Below are 25,708 nucleotides of genomic sequence, written 5' to 3'. Positions count from 1 at the left end.
TTTGGGATGCATTAAACACAGCACAGGCAGCTTGTCAAAAGAGGAGATTCTCTGCTACGTTTAGCATTGGTACAGCTTCACCTGGAATATTGTGTGAAGTTCTGGGCTCCACCATACAAAAAGTATGCTGTCCTTTGTGCCCAGAGAAGGGTAACAAAGCCAGTAACAAGGCTAAAGGCATGTCCTGTGAGGAGGGGCTGAAGACCCTTGGGCTTTATGTAGTCTAGAGAAGAAGGGCCGAGTGATGTGACCTCTCTGCTCTGTGCAGCACTGTGAGCAGGGGAGGCAGAGGGAGGTGCCAAACCCTTCACCTGGAAGCTGATGGCTAGATTGGAATCAATGCCCTCAATATCATGCTTTAACTTTTGGTTTGCCCTGAGTGAAGTACTCAGGCAGTTAGACTCAATGGTTTTTGATAGTTCCAGCTGGAAAGCTGTTCTATTCTATTCTCTTCTATACTGTTTGATTCTGTTCTATTCTCTTGTAGCAAGTGCAAATGGCAGATTTGAGTAACTCAAACTTAACAAATCCAGTAAAGGAAGACAGTGCACATTTCTAAGACTTGCATACTGTTATAGCAACAGTTACAGCAGAAGATTTTCTCTTGATTTAGCTTTAGTATTAAGCTTGGTTGTGGTGCAGAGTTTTTCCTTCCTTTTAAGTAGAGCTTGTGAGCTTGGGGGTCAGACAAGATATTCCTAGTGGTATAGTGATGTCTTCTAACTTAACAAAATGGGAACACACTGTTCTGAAGGTAAATGCTACAAAAATGTCTAACGGAATAAATCTTCTGTTATATAGGTGGACCATTTTTGTTTAAGTACTTTGTATGAAGAATTCTATTAAATTTATATTAAAAATGTCTCTTCTGCATATATTGTATTGATTATATTGCCCTAGACAAAAATCAGATGCAGTTGAAAATGGAAGGAGGTAAGAATATATGTCACAAGTGACTCTACAAGGATATTATACCAAAGCATAAAGTATTGGGAATTAAGAATTATATTGGAAATATAATTGTCTGGTATAATAAAGTGCCCATGAAAAGAAGCAAAGACTTGTGTGGTCTCAGTAGATGAGAGAAAAATCAGAAATGAAGGCATTTAAGAATTAAGAATCAAGAAGGTGAAGACTGTAAGACAACAAATAAGCAACACATCACATAAGAAAGAAAAATATATCAAACAGTAAAACCTTCACAAATACAAGCTGGGGGGTACATAGTGTGCAGTTAATCCATTGTGTGTGGCACATTCTGATACTGTTCCTTAGTCGCTGTAAATGGGGATCACTGGTTTTCTTCCTCAAGTATTATTTTTTCCTTTCTTTCAGGAAATATTTCTTGAGAAAGAAGTATGCATTAGGGAATATTTTTGAAATGGAATGTCCTCTGTATTTAAAAGTCGTTTTATGTAGCACAGTACTCAAATCCTGAATTCTGTACCTGTTTTTACTTGGCAATCTTTCTAGTAAATTAAATGTGGCCTTCACAGGTAATGGACTTCAAGTTTTGATTGAAACTCATTAGCATAAATGCTGCATATTTTTAAAAAGTATATTCCTGGTGATTGTTATGTAATTCTCGATACATTAATCTGCTGGCAAATGATAATTCTTGTTTAACGATCATGGAATGCTGGTTTCTATTTACCTTCTAAGTGCCTATCCACAGACTGCATTACTTCATTCAGTATTCTTCTAAAAGACTGATTAAGGAGAGGGAAAAAAAAAATGCTCAACTACTGTCAAAGAAGATAGTGAAGCTGGAAAGGCAGACATATTTCTTCACATGGTAGTGTCCTCAGCATCAGCGCACATCTAGTTGGTGTGCAACTGTGACAACTACTGATCTATTGATACAGTAACTATTAGAAGAATAAATTCATGTTCATGGTATCTATGCCGTCTACATTTAGCATGCAGGACAGTGTTAATCACTACGGTATTACTCTGAAGTATTCAAAGCAATTAGCAAAAATCTGAAGTGTTTTCCTGTCTTTTTGTTTTAAACCAAAATACAATACTGTACCAGTGATAAAATAAAGTTTTGCTCCTGGGTACTGAGTTACCTTTAACATTGTACTGTTTCTCTTTAATTCTGTTAACGTGTAATCATTTTTCAACATGTTTTATAAAATTCTGTTGTATTGAAAGTTTCATACCGATAGCAAGAGTCTAAATTCTGTTTATTCTGTATTGATGCAAAATGACTGTCTTGTTAAGTTAGTGCCACCATGAGGTTTGGGAAAGAAAAGAAAGAAAGAAACAAAGCTAAAAAGGAAAAAAAAATAGAAATAAAAGGAAAAATAATCAAGGTAAGTCATAGAAAATACAGTTCAGTAGATCTCAATTTACAGTGAAACAAAAGAGACTTAAGACTGTAAGCAATAACTGATTAGGTACATTATATTCTATACATTGTTTAGTTAATTACAGTAGTTCGTGATTGTGAACCATATCATTTTGCACTGAAAAAAGAAACTTTAAGGGAATTTCATTGAAAGTATCGTGTAAGCGAACAGAATGACCTTTTCTTTTTTCTTTCCTCTGTGGTTAGCCGATTGTATAGCAAATTACAACAATCAGCTGGAGAACAAGCAGACAAACCTGATGTTGCCTGAGTCAACTGTATATGGTGACGTGGACCTAAGCAACAAAATCAATGAGATGAAAACCTTCAATAGTCCAAATCTAAAGGATGGAAGATTTGTCAGCCAACCTGGGCAGCCCACTCCTTATGCCACCACTCAACTCATCCAGTCAAATATCAGCAATAATGTTAACAATGGCAGCGGGGATACGAATGAGAAACACTGGAAACCTTGTGTTCAGCAAAAGCAAGAGGTTGCACCCATACAGTACAACATTATGGAGCAAAACAAATTAAACAAAGGTGAAGAGTTTTTAGCTTGTTTCTCCTCTTTAGGCATCAGAGGAGTTTTGACCTTCTGGTGCTGGGAGTCTATAGCTTTCAGGTTCAGCAGTTACAGACTTCTGTGGTGCTTTTAGGTGTCTTCCTCTTTAGATTTAGAAATTCTCGGCTAACAGTGTCAGAAAGTTAATTAGCACCACCATAACCTTCAGATATTGAATTTGTTATAACAAATAATAAGTTGTATCTTCAGATAGTGAAGGGATTGGTTAAGGCAGAGGCCAGATATTTTATTCATAAGCCAGATGCGTGGTAGTTACATTATACTCTACCTTAAATTTTAAATAGGTCAACTCACTCTTCCCAGTCGTGGATGGAGACTAATTAAATCTACATGTTCATGTAAATGAATGAAATTTTGCATATCAAACTCTGTAAAATTGTATTGTATTGTACACTGGGGACAAAAATGGAGCTTATACAATTCATTTTAGACTTGTTCTTAGCTAGCTTTCCATTCATATATTCAGAGGCAATGTTACTGCACACAATTTTGGAAACTAAATTCCTTTGTTAACCTGACTGAAGTCTGTGGATCCAGAAGCTAAAAATAAATTGATTTCAGTATTAACCTGAAACATCAGAATGTACCTTTGTGGCCTTGAGGGCATGTGGGAGTTGGAAGAACTAGGTTTCTTGCTGGCCCTCTGGGCTACCATGCAACCTCTTTTAATAACCTGATTTGCAAAACAGTATCCCTAAGAACTGGACTCATTCTAACTTTGAACTTTTTGCATGGATTTTTATAACTCAAGTGGTCGCATAGTGATAAGTTATCCTATAAAAAGATGCACTTCATTACAGGAATGTTGATTCCTCTACCTGGACCTATCTGCTCACAGTTCAAAGGGTGATATAAAATGTGACACCTTCCTTTGACGTAAATGTTTCAAAAGAAAAGAAAAGAAAAATTTTGTGTCTCCTTTCTAGAGGGTGAAAGCTGTATTTTATTTAATTTTATTTTTATTTTTTGTAATTATGTTTTCTTTCATGAAATGTGTATTGCATATCTGTTTTGGAATTAAAGCGTGTTTTGGTTTTATACCCTGGAAGATACTGCATCTTTCAAACTGTGTATATTACAGCTGCATATTCTCTAGCGTATTGTAGTGTGGAAGGCCCCCTTAAAGCATTGTCTGCTGACAGTCATATATACATATTTCAGAGTGTTGATTTACTGTTTATCCTCTGTGTAAACATATGCAGTATGTAGAGCTTCAGCATGGTCTGTGGAATGCAGCTAGGCTGAGAAACTATTACAGAATACACTCTGGTGTGGAATTCATCATTTTGCTCTTTTTCCCATGCTTACATTATCACAAACATTTCTGCAGCAGATGGGGACTGGATTCTTAGTTTTGTTTATTTTTGTTTTCTTTTGCCATTTTATGAGTCAATATTCTAATCTTGGGTTTCTCATTTCCTAAGACAAAATCATCTTGCTGACAATTATACCTATAGCTTTTGTGATGGGAAATAACCATTTTGATGAGTTAAGTGCTATGCTTCATTGTTGCTACTTTATGTCCAATGGTTCTGTTTATTTCACAGTTTTATGACACATGTGAAGAGTAACTCAGCTCCTTAATGTTCTCTGTAAATTATAAATACTTTTTGGCATGAAAGTACTGTTTTCTCAGATGAGCATTTTACTTCTGAAAAAGTTTTGAGGATCTGGTTGCCAAATCTTAATTTAAAAGTAGTATATGTATCAAGTGCTTTGGAACTGGAGAAGGCAGATACTGTAATCGCCATTGGCAAAAATGATCCCATGTATTGCTAGGACTTGCATGAGCCAGTATAAATAGAATCTTCTTACAAACAGTAGACATTGAATGAAGACATCCTCTGTTGTAAATCAAATTCAGTGGATCTGCACTGTTGTTCCAGCAAACCATTCAGCTCTTGTAGTACAGGACTGACTCCTCTGTGGGTTTGTCACCTTTGAAATACAAAAATTAGCTACCACAGTCCATTGGCTGCCTTGTATCCATAAATTAAGCAGAGACTGTGTAAAATCAATCAAGGTGACAGTCTACCCATATGCCAAATGCCCACTTAATCACCACAGAGGCATTGCCACTATCCTGTGCATAGAATTTCAGTTTAGTTCATTTTTGCTATGGAGCTACTCCATGATTTTCCTCAAAATTGCAGAGACAAGGTAAAAATAAATTCTGATTATAGAATGATCTTCCTTTCAAAAAAATCTTTGTTATTTCCCTTTGATACTTTCGGGAAATCTGCTCTGTGTTGTGAAGCAGATATATAAAAGTAGATCTGTTTCTAAAGGGTAGCATTAACTATACTATTAAACTTTCAGATTACCGAGTAAATGACAGCATTGCTCCAACAATTCCATACAACCAGTCATATGACCAGAATACAGGTGGATCCTACAACAGCTCGGATAGAGGCAGTAGCACATCTGGTGAGTATCTAAAATGTTTTCCAAATGTTATGCTGTTTGGACTTTCTAGCCATTGTTAGTACGTATTACTGGACTTAAAGAAGGTATGAGACACAGAAAAATAATATTGCACAGGGGTATTAAACAATGTGAAAACTGGTTCAATAGGTGCCTGTATTTTTCATTGCATTTCCGTGAATGCTTAGTGGCATCTAAATGTACATTAATTCATCCTTGAAAATTGTTGAAGCCATGAAAGCTGAAGTTGGATCTTGTAATGCTAATACCCCACTGGTTAATTTTATGATCTTCAGATAGAAAAGTCATGAACATTATTTTAATCTTTGTGTTAACTGTTAACTTAGGCTGTACTGACTCCTTTTCCTTCTGTTAGTTCTGTGCACTCTAGAGAATTTTAAGCCCAGAACAGTCTCAAGATACCTAAAGTTTTTTTAACCAGTCCCACGAACTTCAGAAGAGTATTTATGTATACTTTTTTTTACAGATTTCAGTCACTGTTCATCAAAATACTCTTGTACTACATTCAAATGTAGACAGAAAATAATTCCAGTTAAATTTCATTTCTTCTAAGCATCTTCTATGCAAAATACCTAAAAGTCCTTTGTAAAAATATTGACATGAAACTTACCATTTTTTACTAGGGAATGCTGACCAGGGCACTGAAATTTTGCTCTGGAGCAACAGAACGTGGTTCATTTATTTCTTGTGTTGGCATTAACTGCTAACTTTCAGCTTCTATGTTTAGTAGAGGTGTGGGAGATTTTCAGAGATAAATTAGAAACCCTGCATAGGCTTGATCTGAGGCTTTACTGTAAGTCTGGTACTTAGCCTATGTTTTTCTCTGTTGAGCTGATCACAGTCACGGAGTCCATGGAGTTCTGCTAATCAAGGCTAGGGCTTTCCTTTTCAATTCTGTTCTGCTGTCTCCTTTGAGAACCTAACTGCCATAATCAGCTCCTGTACTCTATTTTAACCTATTACAACTGAGGCCTGTGCCTGTGGATGAGTGGCATTCCCAGTGTCTGGTGTGAGATAGGTGAGCATGGCTCCTAATTCTCCCATCTCTTCATGGTGTTCCTGTAGGAACCAGCCTTTTACCTAGATCTGTGAAGTCACACGAGAATTTTGTGCTCAGTGTCCTCAGTGGCTTTAAGATCTGGAATTCAGAATGAAACATTTCAGTGTGTGAGCCCATGCATATTAAAACAGAGAAGGTGATATTCTCCATGCTGACACCCATTATGATTATTCTAATGCTATAAATTTATGGTGCTGTACCACAGACTCCAGCGGGAATGAAACAAGGTGACCAGAGTAATAAATTAATTGTGCTGAACTTAGTATATGTCACGGTGCTTAGGGAAGAGAATGCAGATGATGGTCGCCTTGGGATGCTTAAGGGTCTTGCTTGACATACTGATACACCAGAAAAATAATTGTGCATAGCAAAAGTATACTGATATACTGATATCTGACAGCTAATGTGGGACAACAATAGGCAGAACTACTGTCTATAAGAATAGAAAAACTGAGGTAGTAGAAGTGAGAATAACAAGCTTCCTAAATCTCTCTGCAACATATTTATAATCTTGTGTCTAGGCTTAAATGTGGTAGTATAAAACCATGTCTCAGCTGAAGAGAGAAATAAGAAAATATGGTGACTTTATCTGCAATTAAAGAAGTGACAAAGAAGGAAAAAGCCTGTATAAAGGAACAATGGTAGAATCCCTTCTGATCATAACCATGTTCAAAGTTAAAATTCTAGACCACCTGAATAATTGTTCTTATTCAAAGTTATTGGAATTCTTAAAGTTGCATTTTTCTATTATAAGCTATAATTTCTCAATTTCCCAGTAATAGTAGCTGAAAACATTTGAGCTGTACTTCATCGATCTTTGTTATTTTAGTTCTGCCAGCAATTATTTTCAACTGCACCTGCCACTTAGGCTAAAACTGGTAATTTCATTGTGCCTAAAACGTTTCAGTGGACAAGTACAAATTACATATATTCAGCAACTTAATGCAACAGTGGAACTTTAATAGATCATATCTGTACCATATTGTATTTTAGGTTCCAGCAATTAAATAATATAAAGGCACTTTGGAAAATATGTCTATAGATCATTTGTTTTAGATGATAATCTATAATGTAATTAATTGAAATAGGAAGCTCACTCTTAATTACACTGCTTGTAAAATTATTTTATGGTTTTATCACATTTTAACTATTTTTTTAACAATTCAACTCCTGTATTGTGGGTTTTTTTTTTCTATACTATGTACATTTTCTAGTTACATTCAACTACTTAAGAACATGGAGTAGTTGTACAAAGAAAGTACAATAACAAACTGGTGTAAAAAGAAGGAATGCCAGTTTATTCCAATTCATTGCAACAGAAAATTCCTAGAAAATTCAAGAGAAAATAAGACTATGGGTATTTTGTTTTTCAAAGGACAGTGGTCAGCAGTTATTCAAAAGCATTACAAATACATACTACTTTTTATTCACAGGGAGTCAAGGGCACAAGAAGGGTGCTCGAACTCCAAAGGCTCCCAAACAAGCTGGCATGAACTGGGCAGATCTTCTTCCACCCCCTCCAGCACATCCACCTCCCCATAGCAATAGTGAAGATTACAGTCTTTCAGTGGATGAAAGGTAAGCATGAACTTTCCATTTCTGATTTTAATTGTTAGTTAATTGAATAGTAACTTGCTCTACAAGCTGACATTGAAACATTTGTTTGGTACCACTCTGGTGCTGCTCATCAGCTGGCTGTAGAGTATCTATTTAAAGAGATTTCTTAATGACAGTTGTGTTCATCCAGTCAATACATATTTACTAAGCGTTTTCAAGGGCATATATAACAAGGACTTTTTTTCCTGAGCTATTTATACATACATCAGTTATACTAATTACACAGTACAAGTATAAATCCTTATTTTCTTAAAAAATTAATTTTAGCTATGACCAAGAAATTCCATGTCCAGTCCCACCTGCAAGGATGTATCTGCAACAGGATGAACTAGAGGAAGAGGAAGAAGATGAGCGAGGTCCTACTCCACCTGTCCGAGGAGCAGCTTCTTCTCCAGCCGCTGTTTCCTATAGCCATCAGTCAACTGCCACTCTCACCCCTTCTCCCCAGGAAGAACTCCAGCCCATGTTACAGGACTGTCAGGAGGATCTGGGACACATACAACACCAACCTGAACGGAGGTGTGTCAATGCAAACGCAGTGAGGAAGATGTGACAAAAGTCATCTTGGCTCCTCTAAAAATTCCTGTTGAATTCAGCGAGGCCAAGATTTTTCCCTTGCTGTTTAATCTGTTAATATCTAACTTCTGATCCAGAATACTAGAACTGTTTGTAACCTAAGAAATACATAATTAAGTTGCTTTATTATACCAGAGGAAGAAATGCAGTATATCGCTTTACGGTACCTGCAGTGCTGACACAAGTTAAATTCACAGTCATCAGGATATTAAAGTGGTATCGTTAACACAGCTTACCATATAATTACAGTTCCATTGTTTCCAATAGATTTACTGCATTATTACCATAAAATAGCATGCATTATTTCACAGTAACTGTGCAATTAACTTGTCACCCATATGTATGAATATATATAAATATATAATTTATATAACCTATAGATTTTCCTCCTCTCATAAATCCTAATACAGTAAATTACTGCTTGCAAAATTTTCTTAACATTTCCTCCTAACCTCATTTAAAAGAACAACTTACATTAATAAGGATAGATATTTGTTACAGGGAAATTTTGTTTCTTCTGTAACTTGTTTTTAGTGCAAACTACTTTGCATGTATACTGTTAACAGATTCTGTTCCAGAAAACACTGAATTCTGAATGAGGCTTTATATGTATGATGCTTACTTGTCTTGCTTTTTGATAATACAATGCAGCTTTTGCATTTAAAATTATATTCCCTTTCTCCAGTGGTTTGCATATATTGTTTATCATCATAAAGATACCAACCTAACTGTAATATTTCTGCCCTACTTTCTGTTTTGAGAAAACTACAGGCTTTTTGTGAGCAGAATGTGTAACTGTAACTTTTGATTTTATTAGTAGAGCTTACTGGACATTTATAAATGTAATTTACAGAATTTTTTTTTTAAAGTTACTTCAGTTTTTTTGTGTTTCCTTTTTTAAATAAGCAGTAGTTATCAATATTTCTTCTTTAATGGCTAATAACTGCTTTTATTTCTTTTCCGTATTTCTTCTTTATCTGCTTTGTTTTGTTTCACTTTCCTTTGTTTGATATGGTAACAATTCTTGTGCTGTTTATCTTCTTTTGTTCCTCCATCTTCCTGAATCTTTACAAACACTGTTTTTTTAGTGGATGGCTAATAATATTTTCCCATAATTTTGAGCAGCTCGATTATGTAGGAGAACAGAAATGTTCATTTTAAGCACTTCTATTTGCAGGGTTGTTTAGAAGTTAAACTAGCTGGATGCTAAAAACAAAATTGAAAAATTAAGTAAGTGACCTTCCAGAACCTCAGATTATGTGTTTTGGGAAGTAAGATACACTGAATGGAGTATGCTTTGGAGCATATGTATGCAAACATACATGAAGTTCTCTCAGCTTAATGACTTAAGGAAGATCAAAATAAATATCTTCAAAGTCATTGAAAAAAGTCGAGTTTTGTGTTCCAGGATATACCACTTTAAGCTCCTAGGGAAAAATGCTAACATATTTTGTGGTCAGTTGCCTATTTCATAAACTAAAACCTAGAGAACAGGAAGTCTGGCAAATATCTTGCAAGGACAGTCGTCACAAGATATTGAAATTAAGGCAGTAACACTGTATTGAGCAAAGTCTCTAGTCAAAGGCAGGGAGAGCTTCCTATGGTCTAATGGCTTCTGATCTTTTTTTCTTCTTTGAAATGGTTCTTGGTAGATATCCCTAACTGACCTTGTATTCATTAGTACTTCATATTGAAAATGGAAAGTATTGTCTAGATAATGCAATCCACAGAATTTCCAGCTTGTTCATGCCTCAAAGCACTATTTTTTTTCCTTGCTTGCTAACTTTTTCCTTTCAAAGTTAGTATTTCATTTACTAAAAAAAAAAAAAAAAATCAGTTGCCAAAAAGGAAAGATTTAAATTAGCTATCCATTCAATGAGACAATACAGAAAATTTTCAGGAAAGGAAAATAACTGGAAATTTTTGCAAAGTGGACAGCAGTATAATTTCCTGGTAACCAAAATCAACTGTTCAGCTATTGCTGCAGAAAGTAGTCTTTTCTTTGAGATGAATGATACTTAAAGATCATGTCTGTGGCCCTGCTAAGAGAGCCTGTTGAGAGTGATAATGCCTGGGATTTTACAGAGAAATAAACAGAATATCGAAATAATTATATCTAATACATTAGCTCTTTAAGTTTCAGACACCGTTGCTGATTATTCTAAAGCTCAAAATGAATTAACCATCTAGCTGAATGTTGGTATCTTTAAGATGGAGCATTAAAGTAGATTATTCTTTATTTATATTACCGCCTAGGTAAATAAGGAAACATCAGTATCTCTTTTGTTATCTGTTTGAATCATTGGGATGGGTGGATGGAAGATAATGTTTTTTGAGCAGTCTGTTTGGATAGAGGTGTCTGTTGACACCGATGGTCTCATGCTTCTAGAGCAGTATACTGACGCTTCTTCAGCTCATGAACTCAAGTTTGCACAGATGTTTTTTTTTTTAATTAGTCACATAAACACCTCTTCTACTACTTATACATGAATGACTTTGGGAAATTAGGAGGTTTGTGCAACACAGACTTATTTCCATTAAAATCAGTGCTGCTTATTTTCATCAATTTACTCTATTTTTTCCTCTGGCTATGTTATATGACTTCAGTTCTTCTTACCCTTGTATTTTTATGCAGACGTCAACCTGTGAGTCCTCCACCCCCTCCAAGGCCTATCTCTCCACCACATACCTATGGATATATCTCAGGGCCCTTGGTCTCTGATATGGATACTGATGCACCCGAAGAGGAAGAGGATGAGGCAGATATAGAGGTTGCTAAGATGCAGAACAGAAGACTCCTTTTGCGTGGCCTTGAGCAGACACCTGCCTCAAGTGTTGGTGATTTGGAGAGCTCTGTAACAGGGTCCATGATCAATGGCTGGGGTTCAGCTTCTGAGGAAGACAACATCTCAAGTGGGCGATCTAGCGTCAGCTCTTCAGATGGATCATTTTTTACCGATGCAGATTTTGCACAGGCCGTTGCAGCAGCTGCAGAATATGCTGGCTTGAAAGTAGCCAGACGTCAAATGCAGGATGCAGCGGGAGGTGAGTCTGTCCTGTATTTGATGTGAGAAGGTGAAAAAAAATGCCTGTTATGACATGTACTCATCCACAACCACTTCCTGAATTCCTGTTCTTATATTTGGAAATTCAGCAAGGGAAGGAGGGGGGAATTCTCACTAGTGGAAGAAGTGGAATAGGACTTCTGCTAAAGCTGTTCAAATAAATTGCCGCTCTGTATTGTTTCACATAAGTAGTTCCTATTTTTTTTTTGCTCTCATTGGTTGTTGCCAAAACCTCAGCCCTCTGCATGGATTTCCAGCCAGAACAGAATGAGCCTAGCACAGTCTTACCTAGCCATGCATGATTTACAAAGCTGTGGAACAAAGTTTGGAAATCACTGCTTTACATACAACTGCTTAATCAGAGGCAGTGGTATGTGTAAATATGAAATTTTTTTTATTAACATATTTTTTCTCTAAGCTCACTGCTTTGATGACTGTTTTTTAAATCCCTGCCACATTTTATACTCAAACACTTCCTCTGGCAATGAATTGTGGGAAAATTTAGTTTCAGTAATATGACACTTTCATTGTAACTGACTGTGCCCTTACTCTTAGAAAAAAGTTTCCAGTCAGTTCTTTTCTAGAAGGGAGTGTTTTTGCTAAGGGGTAATAAAAAAAAGATTACAGAATTATATCCTTTTTTCAGTGTAAGGCTCCAAGTATTTTCAGTCTCTCTTCCTGAGAGATTTAATCTCTCTGTATTAAAATGTCTCTATAAATACTAAACCTTCAGTCTTATTTTCCCTTGATTTGAAAATATTTGTAATTGTTTCCCATTTCATATTTCATTATTATCTTTTGGAGAATGCTATTTAAAGTCCTACTGCTGTATTATTGAGATGAACTGGGTATGTGCTGATTTCATAATTTGACAGCTGTTATTAGTTACAATTTAGATGATAGATAATGAATATGCAGGAAGACCGTTTCTTCTTTTCTTTCTCCTGAATCGCCACTGAAGTTATGAGTGCTTTGCTGTATGCTTTGCAACATACTGGTTACTGGCAACGTTGGCTTTATATAGGTAATCGGTAACTGGACTAAGCCTAATGGATGTTGCTATAGTTCAGCTAAGAAATAAGAATACTGAAGTATGCAATGCTAATTTCAAGCAGATCGGTAAATGTTTTGTCAATTAAATCAACATACCTAGAGGAGTGAGGACCTTGTCACAACTATGTCCACACTGGCTCCATAGATTTGCAACATTCCTCTCTCATTTCTGATATCCTCTCTGAGTTAACAGTCCTTTGTTTCATTTCCACACAGCTGTTCATCATGAGGAGTGAGAGGGGAGGTAATTTAGTAATTCTGGATGAAATCCTGGCCAATTGAAGTAGGTGGCAAAACTCCCATTTGTACCCATGGAGCCAGGATTTCATACATTTCCTACAAATACATTCATGCAAATATATCTCTGTGTGTGTGTAAATTTATGTATTTAAGAAATGTTTTTTTAACATCTTGTTACTGCTACAGGTAAATAATTTTGCAACAGTCAAGTTCATGCAACAGTGACTTTTATGTATTGATATTCCCTGTACCTGACTGCACATCCTGAAAATGTGACAGTTCTTATCTGAAAATAAGCTATGATGAAATGCTAGTCATATATCCACAATGCATTCATAGTAATTCACTCAAAGCTGTGCTTGGGACCATTTGTAGCTAAGGCCGGCTTGAGACTTGCTCTGCTTCTTGTGTAGGGAAACCCACTGTGTCCAAGCCAGAGGGATGAAGTCCATATTGAGAATCAAACATTTGGTTGCCTGTGTAAGCCTGCCGGGCTGGAAGTCTGTCTGTTCTTAACTTTGTATGGTCCTTAGACTCCTTGAGCAAGAGGTCCCATTACAAACCAGTTGGATTGTTTATGTGGAACCAAGCCAGCCTGCCTATTAGTAGGATTGTCAGTGTTTCTGTTTAGTTATGTCTTACTCTAAAACTGATTACAGTAAGGATGAGAGTATTAACAGTATTTAAACAGGATTTTTTTTTAAGTGCTATATAGGCAGCTAGTTCTGTGGAAAAAAAAAGAGAAGTGTGAAACGTCTTATTGCAGATGAGAAAAGTAATAGCTATTGTTCTGTAACAATTTTCAGGCCGTAGACATTTTCATGCATCACATTGTCCTAGACCCACCAGCCCTGTGTCTACTGACAGCAACATGAGTGCTGTTGTAATACAGAAGGTCCGACCTGCCAAAAAGCAAAAACACCAGCCAGGACATCTGCGCAGAGAAGTCTACACAGATGGTGAGTCCACGGAAATGGGTGAAAGCATCAGTGAACCTTTCTGCCTATGCATTCAGTGTGTGTGTGTGAAATTTTTCCACAGAGATAACATTATGTTTCAGAATTCAGTGATTTGTGTTTCCTGTTGCTAAACACAGAGAACAGATTAATCATTTTAAATGCCATAGTTCCTTAATTCTGTACATTGATGCTTCCACTCGAGAGCCTTGCACCTGTTTTCTGTAGTGTCCTAATCGGCTAATTACCATCATTATTTAAGAGCCCAGATAGCATAAATAGTTCAGTCATTGAGAATAATGTGTGGTTAGGATTAAAGTCTTCATTCCCATGGCTAAATATTAAAGCATCTGGAATATATTTTTTCCTCAAAAAAAAAAAAACAACCAAAAAACACCATATACCATTCAAGTGACGGACAACAGAAATCAATGAATCTTAATCCTGACCACAGCATTCTTGCAAGCAGTTACTTTGTGAGTAGGAGCAAAATTTAATCATCTTCTCTCATGCCTTCACACACAATATCAACTCTTGCTGAAAATGTAGTGCTTGTATTCCCTTGGGACCACAGAAGGATAATGCAAACATTGTGATGTTGTCTAGAGAGAGCCTTTAATGAAAATGCCTCAGGTGGTGCAACTTTTATTAAACCACTACCTTCCAGTTTTATAAAACAACCCAAGGGCTTTGTTGGAAATTCATGTAAGATATATTCTCAAAGACTTAACCCATCTTGTCAAGTTTGCTAAATTTCCTAACTGGGGGAGGGGAAAGAAAGGCACCATTCCCCACCTCCTGGATCTCGGCAACAACAATCTGATTAGGACTTTCATTACTAGGCTGCATTTTTTCAAAGAGGGGCATCATTTGCCATTATCATATGAAAGCCTAATATTATAGATCCTTATCCAGGGTTACTAGAGGGGAGTTTTGAGCCACTTCTCCCTATGATTCCTGCCACTTGACGAAAAAATTTAATACAAAGCACACAGCACGATGAGCAGAAGTAATTTAGCAATGAGTGGTTGTCCGTGCTATTATCTGTACTTTATTCTGAGTATTTTCTCTCACTAGCATGTATCAGATATTAGACTGCATTAAATACTGGCATGACACAGTGCACCTGGGCCTCTTGGCTTATGCCCAGGCCCCTTCTGTCAGTGAGACTGAGCTGCTGGAATATTATCTGATTTCAAGAGGTTATTACAGTGGTTTTGTGCATGTTTGCTTCTGTGAAAGGACAGCGCAAGGTGTAAATCCCAAAACTGTTCCTGCAATGTTACATTTATTACACCCCTGCAATGGCATTTTTGCAAGCTTTTAAGTACATTTTATCAGTTTTTGCTATCTTGAAAGGGATGTTCTTAACTGAGTAATTGGCTGAGCATCAAACCTTGGTATAAACACAGCACACCAGAAATAAAATCTGGACAGGAGCTTTATGTGGCCATTTTCTTCTAACACAGGAATAAATAAAAGGAGGACCTGCATTTGATGGCAGGTCTTTGTGTGAGTAATTATACGAAGTTAAGTCATAGAGCATTGTGATTAGGTATTGCAACAGATTTGACAATCGTGATCAATATTTGTTTTGTGTTGCATAGCACGTGCTTGCTTCAGCGTATTTTCTAATTAGAGAATTTCTGCTAACCAGTTTGGTGTGCGGTACAGTGTGGTCATTCAGAACAGCAAATTATGGCTTTAATTCCTGCAGGCGTGGTAACACCTTCTTCAAAGGTTCGAGGGCTTTCTTTAGTTTTGTTTTCCTGTTGGTTTTGTTGTTTTTGTTGTTTTAACTTAAGTCAGTTTACATAAGCATGTTTGGAACCTTACTGAAGATCATAGCCATTCGCTTTAATAGCTACAGCTATTAAGTATACTGTCCCTTTAGAATTAGCTATAAAATAACATCTACTAATTGTTTTTCTTAAGTGGGGAAAAGTGATAAGGAAATGTGAATGAAACATTTGAGCACAATTGACCTTTGCCAGGTCAGCTTAGGCTTTTCTGCTGGCTTGATGTCACGGTGTTACTTATCTTTTTTATGAAGTATTACCTGTTATGAAGATCTTTTGTTTCCTCGGTGGGTAAACATACACATTTAGTGGAAGAAAACTGCCATTCTTCATCTAAGCATTTATTGCTGGCCACAGCCATAAAGTAAATAGAGAACACAGCAAAATACATTACTTCATTATTTTCTCAGCCTTTAAAATTGAATTTACTTTCACATATAAAGAATTTTCTACTGTTCTGAGTCATGTAAGATTCTATGTGCTTTTCCTTTGTACAGCAACATTTGGCAGAATGGTTCGTATTTCTGAAAGTGTGTTTGTTACTACTGTAGCAGTACAAGGTCTAGCACTAACCCTGTACAAATAATAGCAGTTTCGTATCCTCTGCCAGCGTAAGTTCAAATCAGTTTCCCCTTTATGTGGAATGAGATTTAGCTCAGTTGCTTTACTCTTTCTCAATCATCCAGGTGGTCAAATCTTCTCCATATTTGTTGCTGAAAAATCTTTGCTCAGTAGGTGGTAAGGATTAAAATGTTTAATTTTTTTAATTGCTCTTCATCTATCCTTTTAGAGAGTTAGTTACTAAGGGTGCATTACAAGAACCAGCAGATGTATGCACTTTCTCAACCTTGTCTGACCTACTTACATATTAGATTTAAGAACCAAATTCTAAAGGAATATTGTCTTTTCTAACACATTATATGTGAAAGACACTTCCCAACTGTGATAAATTTATTCTTCAGTAATTTCAGTCTTCAGAAATGTAAGTGTGTAGGTTTTAAAATAGGATAAAAGTCCTTTGTTCAGTAGGTTTTTCAATATAAATTACACCACTGATGCTGTTCACATGAGATTTTAAATCCTGATTCTTTTTTTAATCTTTCAGTGTCAAAGGAAAAAAATATTAACATTATCGCAACTAACTGTTCAGGTGTGCAACTGAGATATTTAGCTGTGCTGTCAGTGACATGACATTAGGGCAGCTCACGAAAGGCAACCGAATATTTACCTCATATTTACTTGGATTTTCACTTTGAAATGTAAACCTCCGTGCATGCCAACAACATTTGTACTTGTTTATGACTCTGCCTGTGAAAAAACCTATCCTTCACGCATTTCAGCAAGGTAAAAAATAAGTAGGAATACATTTCTTACCTCTATAAAAAACATACTTTTTATTAAATAATAGTAATTTTTGGATATCTGATCTCTTTGTAGTCCTTATTTCTGATTTAGATATTTGCTGATCTTGATTTTGTTACTGAGGGAGGTTTTATGGAGTGAAAACTGTTTTATTATAAAAACATTATGTAAATACACATGCAAGTAATAAAATAGAAATAATAGCAGCCCACTGCTTTTATACATCGTAATGGGTGTCTGTTTATTCATGCAGTTATTGTGTACCTTTTGAGTCATGTTTCCTTAAAGCTTGAAAATAACTTCAATATATAAATAATATTAGCTGAGGTTATTACACATCTAAGGATCTGAAATAATCTTTCAAAGTCAGGAAAAATCTTGATTTTTGCATGCCTGTGTTAATATGTAATAGAAAAAAATCACTCCATCTTGTCAAGTATTGCATTAATTCTATAACTACTGTTTTCTTCAGGATATGACTGTAGGAATCTACAGCTTTTAAAAAAGAGCTGTCTAACAAGGCCTATTTCCTTCATTTATCACTATTTCACAGAATCATACAACTGTAGGGGTTGGAAGGGACCTCTAGAGATCATTGAGTCCAACCCCCCTGCCAAAGCAGCTTCCTAGCCCAGGTTACACAGGTAGGCGTCCAGTCAGGTCATGAACATCTCCAGAGAAGGAGGCTTCACAACATCTCTGGGCAGCCTATTCTAGTGCTCTGTTACCCTTACTGTGAAGTTCTTATGCACATTTGTGCAGAACTTCCTGTGCTTCAGTTTGTGGCCATTTCCCCTTGTCCTATCACCACACACTGCAGAGAAGAGTTCAGCCTCATCCCTTTGCCTCCCGCTCCTTAGATATTTATAGACATTTATCAGATCCCCTCTGAGTCTTCTTTTTTCAAGGCTGAACAGACCTAGGTCTCCCAGCCTTTCATCATAAGGGAGGTGTTCCATGCCCTTTATCATCTTTGTAGCCCTCCACTGACTGTTTTGACAAGATCCCTGTTTTTTTTGTACTGAAGAGCCCAGAGCACCATACTCCAGGTGAGGCCTCACCAGCACAGAGAAGAGGTGGAGGATCACATCCCTTGTTCTGCTGGCCACACTCTTCTTAATGCACCCCAGGATCCCATTGGCCTTCTTGGCCACCAGGGCACACTGCTGGCTCATGGCAGTTATTTTCTTCTGCTTATTTGTCGTTTCTCCACTTCAGTGCCAAACTAGCATAGTCGATTCTTTTTCCCTACTGTCTTTCTGCTTCTCACATGATTCCTATATCTGTTTTCATTTAGAATCTTATTGAAAATAGTCATCCACCTTTCAAATGACATATATGGAAGGTTTCCCCTGCAGACTATGCATGCTTTAAAATGGACTTCATTGTTTTTGTTAAATGGGAAGCAGTACAACAGTAATACAGAAACATGAATGAAGCATGTGAGCACTTCTGACCTTTTGCAAACACTTCTGAGTTCTTTATACTGGTTTGACATTGCTCTGTGATTTATTTTTTATTCCTTACAATAGAAGCTTCCATTTTCCTTTTAGTGAGAAGTGTGCCAGTTTGTTCTAAAGGAGGCAGATTGAATCTAGATTTTCTCTGTGATCTGAGCTGTTAAAATAAATACCACAGGGGTGTAATAGTGTTGACCTCTGATTTTTTTTTTCTCTGTACAGGATTCTTCTCAGTAAGGAGTACTCTGTTATAATGAAGATTTTTATAGTTTCCCTGCATGTTGCAAAAATGTTCTCAAAAGAGAATATTACTTTTCTGTAGTTATTGTACTGTAGAGCTACTGGTATTTTGTGAAGGTTTTTTTTTATATCAGTGTATCTTTCCTCTTTATGGTCAAGTCTTAACACCTCTTTGTTCATTGTCTTGTGTGGCTGGATAGGATTCTTGTATAAAGTAGTTTGTTTCAAGTAATATTTTATAGGCAACAGGAAATATGCCGATTCTTGCCTTTGGTATTAAGCCAGTGCACTGTCATGCCAAAACTGTCAGAGACTGCCCAAGGAGTGACTGAAAATATCGATAGTAGTATCTAAATGCACTTTATTGTCAGCAGGACAATTCAGTGCTCTAATAAGCAATAAGGACAGTCACTGGGGAATGTGAGACACAAGATACTGCATGAAATTCTGTGGTTCCAGAGGTGTTCAGTTCTAAGTTAGAGATTTGTAGTTTGAGTATTTTCATCCACCTGGTATTCTGAGAGAAGGTGTGGTAAAGATGCTTTTCTGAGGAAAGGAAACAGTTTGTGTTTCTTCAAGCTAAGGCAGAGTTTATCACTGTTGGTTTGTTTTGTCTTTAGCAAGTTCTATAATCACTAAAAATAAAGTGGTAAGGATGACGTCTCCAGCTCTGTTTGTGAGCAGTTACTGTGCTTGCTATGCTTTGGCCTGGACCTGGTATGGTCTGGTGCACTGGGCTCTCATGGAATGTGTCATGTCCTGTATGGGACAGTCCACATAATCCTAGTTGTTGGTTTACAACAGGATATATACTTCTGGAGATCAGCATTTTTTGGACCAGGTATTGATGCAGTGTGGACAGGGCTAGCCAGTGCAGTGCATTTGATCTGGTTTGCTCTTCTGTGGCTAGAGTTCACAGGGCAGTTCAATACATGGTGGATGTAGACTGAGTCCTATTGTGATGTCTGAATTTTTATTGCTAAAAACATTTAAGGAGTTGTGGATAGCAAATGAATGCATTGTAACTGATTCTTTGCTTTCTTGTCAAAATCAGTTGTAATTTATGTTTGAGAAGGTAATGAATGAGAAGTTGCCTGCCTGGTTTATATATATAGTTCCTTCAGATGAACAAGAACAGTACATTGCCCACAGATCTGTCTTTGTTCTTGTATTATACCCTAATAATTCCCACTGCTTTGATAAAATTATTTGGATTCATCCACTTAGTATATCCAGGCTTCCAGGTAATATGCATTATGGCATTTCAAGTTTTGGAAATGACAGTGTGTGTTTTCTCTTAAAAGCCCTCTGCAAAGTGGTGGGTGTTAAGCAGTCTTGGTCCAATTTAGTTAGTTCTCAGTTGAGACACCCTTTTGAATGGACTGTGAATTAACTGTAAGTATATAGAGAGATACTGTTTAAATACCACAGCTGCTCCAAGATTTTTATGAAAGTAGAAAGAATGAATGCACACTTATAAAAGCCTGAAGTAGTAATTTTTAATTAACTGAGCCGTTCATTTTTCTTAGCAATCTCATTTGTGAATATTGGCCTTAAAAACATCTTACCCTCCTCACATTTTTCAACCTGTTTTTTCTTAGATCTGTATGATTTGAACCTGCAACTTTGTTTGAACTACTTCCGTATTGTCACTTCGTTTTACTTTTAAATCTTTTTCCTTTACGTTTTGTATTCCACAGAATGCTAGATGTATCCAGATGAACAGTTTATGCTTCCTAGATTTAACTTCTAGTACAGCAATAGAAAAATGTAATACTGAAATGTGTGCCTTATAAATTCTGGTTAAAAATACACAAAATGTTGGAACTCTTTAAGCTGTACTAATTTAAGGGACAAACTGGAAAGAGTAGGTGTCTTTTTTTTCTGTTCCTGTTGAGAGGTTGTTACTTCTTTGATTTAATGTTTTGGGATTTGTATCTCATGACATACAAATGTCAATGTGTATGTTAAAACTAACTTATTATCTTGAAATAAGAATACTGTAATTAAAGCAGTTTATCCCTGCATGTATCAGCAGTGTGACTGTACATTCCCTACCCCAGATAACTTGTTATAGCACTCAATATATTAAAAACCATGAAGTACAGCAAAAGCTTTTGGTTTGTTGGATGAATTTTGCAAAAAATGGTAAACATCAGCAAATACAGTAGCTGATATGCTGATATCCAAGTGCATGAAATTACTACAACTTTTTTCACGATAATTTTAAGAAAGTAAGATGATTTGAGAAGGTCTTTGCATTCGTAAAGCTTGATGCTTGGAAAAATACCCATCAGCAGTTATAACAGTAATATAATACTGCCTGAGGTGAAGAGAGAAGGGCAGAGCGAGGGCTGGAAGTAAATAGAGCATCTGTTTCTTCAGCAGACCTTAAATATTATTTCTAATTTTACAAATGTGTGATGTCATTATTCTTTTTTATCATTATTCTTTTTTCTAACTCTGTAGACTTGCCACCCCCTCCCGTGCCACCTCCCGCTATAAAATCACCAACTGCCCAGTCCAAATCTCAGCTGGAGGTGCGACCTGTCATGTTGCCAAAACTGGCTTCTATAGAACCGAGGACAGACAGATCAGCAGAAAGAAAAGGAGTGAGCTACAAGGGCAGGGATGGGGTGGATGGGAGACAGCATTCGGACATGCGGACAAATTCAGGAGAGCGGAGAGAAACACAGGAGCAGCAAGGCGATGGGAAACTGCGAGGAAGTAAAGCACCAAAACGAGAAGTCACACCAGCAAAAACTCATCTTCTTCAAGGTTATTTTGCATGCTGTGGGTTTAGTGAAGTACTGGGTTGTTGATTGTAGGGAAGAAGCTAACTCTTTCCAGGTCTCTCTCACACACCACAGACGGGAATGAAGTTGGATGTGCAGAACTGCCAACAATTATTTTAAATATACAGTGCTAATACAGGTCAAGTTGCAGATTCTAGAAAAAAATGCAACCAAAAGCTTATGAAAAGCGTAGCTTTTATGTTTTGTACTCCTTACTCATCCATCATATCTTGAAGCTAACACTGAAGTATTCCTTGAGAGTCATAAGAATCCATTAATGTCCTTGCTTCTATTATAGGGTCGGAATCTAGTTTTATCTAATTTAATTATACTCTACTTTGTAAAGAAGCTGGCTGAAGTGACATACTAGATCTGCAAGCCAAATATTTAATGCTTCTACAAAAGAATTGGTGCTTGGTTCATCATTATTTAATTAAAGAGAAAACTGCCTCATCCTGTTTAAAAAATAAGAATGCCAGGATACTGATGCATTAGATATAAATAGTAACTGACATGGCATTAAATCTATCAGATCTGATCAATTGAATCTCTTTCTATGGATGTTGGTAGGATTACTAGTAAGTGAAACATGATTAGTGGAATTTGCCAAGTGTTCACTAAAGCTTTCAACACAATTTCATTCAAACGCCCTGGTCCTGTCTTCCTAAAAACACGCAGGGTCAGTATCAGGGATGACTGGGTAGTAAATTGGTTTAAAGGGCATGTTATTAAGAGATTGTTACTGATTACAGTGAGTTACCATAGAGAAAAGTTAGAAGGTTTCATTTAAGAATGGCACCGACACTTTAAAACATACCTCTTTGTTTCAAACTCAGCTTGGGAAATGCAGGGTCTAATATTTAGATCCAGTGAAGTCCTTGTAATAGTGAATATCATGCATGTATTCTCATTCCCTCCTACTCAGTCATATTGAAAATATACTGCAAGGGTTATTTTTTTTTTCATTTTCTTAGAGAACATTGCAGGGATCATAAATTGAAATGAAGTGGACATTAATCTTGAATTAGTTTTTCTGTGGTGAATGTTACTACACGAATATTATAAATTTCCTCAAGAAAGCTTCTATAATGCTATTATGGAAACAGTGTATTTCATATTCTTGTCAGGCGTCACTGTAAACCTACTGAGGATCATAAAAAGTAAAATAAATCAGCCACATGCAAAAAATTTGAGATCACACTATCTCTGAGGTTGTAAACATAACAGTGTGTATATTTGATTATACAGAGGACATCCTGCCATATTCTAGACCAACGTTTCCAACGTCAAATAATCCCAGAGATCCCAGTTCCTCCAGCTCTATGTCTTCGAGAGGATCAGGCGGGAGACAGAGGGCAGATCAAGCAAATGTAGCCCGAAGGAATGTTGCAGAAATGCAAGTACTGGGAGCATATGAACAAGGAGAAGAAGAGGAAGATGAGATGGAGGTAACTGCAGTTGTACTACTGACCATAAATAGCACAAGTTTTCTGTTCTTAGATGCCAAAAAGGTACTTTTCAACTCAAAATATTCTCAGAAAATTGGTACCTTTACTGTCTATTAACAGTGTGTGATACCAGAAGAGAAATTCTAAGAATGTATGAGGAATGTGAAGAACAAGATGTTGCGTGGAAGAAATAAAATATTTAAAAGTGCACTTTGTATTAATCAGATTCATTCAGAAGTCCAAATAAGGCATTAAATAATCTATGAACACTTTACCATTGCCTTTCATGGGTTTTGAAAGTTTCTAGTTCTAGATTTTAGTAAATATTGAGACTTGGGAGCTTTCTGCTTCCTTTCTCTTCCTGCTTCATGGTGTTAATTCAATTTAAAATATGACTGTAGAAGGAGCGTACAACATGCAGTCGTAACACATACTTAAAAATAATAATTGCTGTTTAAAGGTAAATCTCTATTATAAAGTATATAAAACAAACTTTGAAGAATAGAATCTAACTTATAATCGTTCATGCCTATTTTTCTTTTTCTTTTTTAATACAGGAAACAGAAAGCTGAAGACAACAACATGTACTGTAGCAGGCTTTTAAAATTTAATCAGAAAAAAAATAATCACTTAAGATGCCTCAAGTCTGATGATGTTTGACGCCAGAAATAATGTTCAGTGCAATCAGAGTGTACAATTTTTAATTTTTTTTTTCATGCCATCAGAATGCTAGTTTTAATCTTACTCTTTCTTTCATAAACCCTCATTATTAGGAACAGCTTTTGCTTGTTCCATGATGCTAAGTTCATCACCTTCGCTGCCCTAGAAGGCAGGTAAGCTGCTCTTCATGGTACATAGGTCAGCTGCTGCTTCAGGATTTGAGCAGAAGCCTGGGATCCCTCAATTTCTCCCCTGACAGTCAGTGCTCAGTGCACTGCTGGTACACCAATGAGCCAGTTGATAGAGTAACAAGCGTCGATTGAAAATTTCCACAAAGTGAATATCGTGGAGAGCGTTCTTTTATTCTAAGGATTTTACTGTAGTCTGCTCGTAGTCAAATGGCATCTTGCAGTTTCAGTGCAGGCTTGTTTTTTTGCCAGTCTGCTAACTTTTTGGAGCAGATACAGTTCTACAAATACAAATGATAGCAATTCAGGACGAGGTGGCTCTTATTGTAAATACGTACTCATTTTAAATCCCCCGTGGTACTTTGTCTTTCCATTTTCAACGTTAAGTACATTCTTATTAAAAATGTCCCTTGGGATGGGCAGGAGGTAAGGCAGTGTGAGCGCCGTTCATCTAGTCATGGCATGTGCAAGTTTATTGGAAACATTTTCTAATTCTCAGCCTCAACAGTGCTGATGAAAATAAGCAAGGAAATCAGTGGACGTTTTTAATAAAGATTGGATAATACCATTAACTGTTACTGGCCCAAATCTCAGACCTCTACGTGTGTCAATTCACCTTGAAGAAGAAGTGCCACTTAAAAAAGTTTCATTTGATCTCGGCGGTTATGTATTTTGTAATGCACTGCTTATCTTTTTTTTTTTTTTTTTGGTTTTAAAAGCACAATCACTAAACTTTGTTTGTAAACCATTGTAACTATTAACCTTTTTTTTTTTTTTTTGTCTTATTGAAAATGTTAAGCATTTGTTTGGGATATTTTTTGTTGGTTTTTTCTGTTGTTGTTAATGCTCTATGTTTGTATTGGGAATATTTGAATGATGACAGATGGTAAAGTAACAAACTTAAATGTGGGCCATAAGCAGAACATTTCTCACGTTTTCCTGAACTCGCAGAAAATTCTCAATTTTGTTGTGGCCTCTCCCAACATTGGATTATCACTAAAGCTGAAATAGAGGCATTAGTTGCATCAAATTCGCCAAATGATGTCCTCTGTCTGTAGAGTTTATGACCTTTTTTGTAATTATAAAATTTTTCTGTCATTGGTGCTAATGGAAAAATATGTGTTTGTTTATTGACAGCTATCAGGACTAGCCCCAATGAAAAAAAAGAAAAAAAAAGAAAAAAAAAAAGTGTTTTGGTGTTTACCGAGGACTGAAATTTTTCATTTAGCTAATTTTTAAAGAAAGGTTACATAGAAAGGATGTGCAGTACTAAAGGAACAATCCATGTGATTAATGTTTTCATTACGTTCATGTAAGAAACCTCATATTTTAGCCATAATTTTGCATACTGAGGATCCAATAATCAGAAAAGTAATTTTTGTCACATTATTTATTAAAAATGTTCTCAAATACATTCTCTTTCTCGTGTAGTTTCTTGTGTTCCATGATGCTTAATTTTAGAGTCAATTCTGATCTGTTTTTCTTATGGTATGAATCAGAATCTATTCCACAGAAATCATGCAGGTTACTTTAGCATGAGCAGAGTAGGAGAGCTGGATGCAGCATAAGATTTTACTTAATTACAATTGATTACCTTCAAGATCTGATTTCTTGGTGCTTCATGAACTGTGATAACTGAAATGTCCCTTAGCCTGCCAACTTCCAGGGGGAGCTGATGAAGGAAATCTGTACCAACAAAAGCATTCGCCTCAGGGGTATGATACATTTGTTACAAAAGAAATAGGATCCAAGTATGTAAAGGGAATGAGTATTAAGAGTCATGTGTTTTTTGGAGGGCTGCACAA

General features: G+C 36.4%; 1 protein-coding gene across 1 annotated transcript in view; it reads left to right on the top strand.

Annotated features, from left to right (window-relative positions):
• ROBO1 (roundabout guidance receptor 1) overlaps window positions 1–25,307 on the top strand; it is a 296,401-nt gene extending 271,094 nt beyond the window's left edge. Inside the window, exons 21-29 of the mRNA XM_065741854.1 lie at window positions 2,561–2,896; window positions 5,259–5,366; window positions 7,878–8,022; window positions 8,329–8,580; window positions 11,273–11,682; window positions 13,802–13,954; window positions 21,282–21,590; window positions 22,856–23,055; window positions 23,613–25,307. Of these exons, the coding sequence (XP_065597926.1) occupies window positions 2,561–2,896; window positions 5,259–5,366; window positions 7,878–8,022; window positions 8,329–8,580; window positions 11,273–11,682; window positions 13,802–13,954; window positions 21,282–21,590; window positions 22,856–23,055; window positions 23,613–23,627 (1,928 nt within the window). The 3' untranslated portion in view covers window positions 23,628–25,307. The remainder of the gene's footprint in view (window positions 1–2,560; window positions 2,897–5,258; window positions 5,367–7,877; window positions 8,023–8,328; window positions 8,581–11,272; window positions 11,683–13,801; window positions 13,955–21,281; window positions 21,591–22,855; window positions 23,056–23,612) is intronic.
• The last annotated feature ends 401 nt before the right edge of the window (window positions 25,308–25,708 follow it).

This window comes from Cyrtonyx montezumae, unplaced genomic scaffold (genome assembly GCF_038088225.1).
Source record: "Cyrtonyx montezumae isolate F1298 unplaced genomic scaffold, pur_monq_1.0 scaffold_3, whole genome shotgun sequence".
In the NCBI taxonomy this organism is placed as follows: Eukaryota; Metazoa; Chordata; class Aves; order Galliformes; family Odontophoridae; genus Cyrtonyx; species Cyrtonyx montezumae.
The sequence above is the reverse complement of the archived record's forward strand: the minus strand, read 5'-3'. Positions and strand labels throughout refer to the sequence as shown.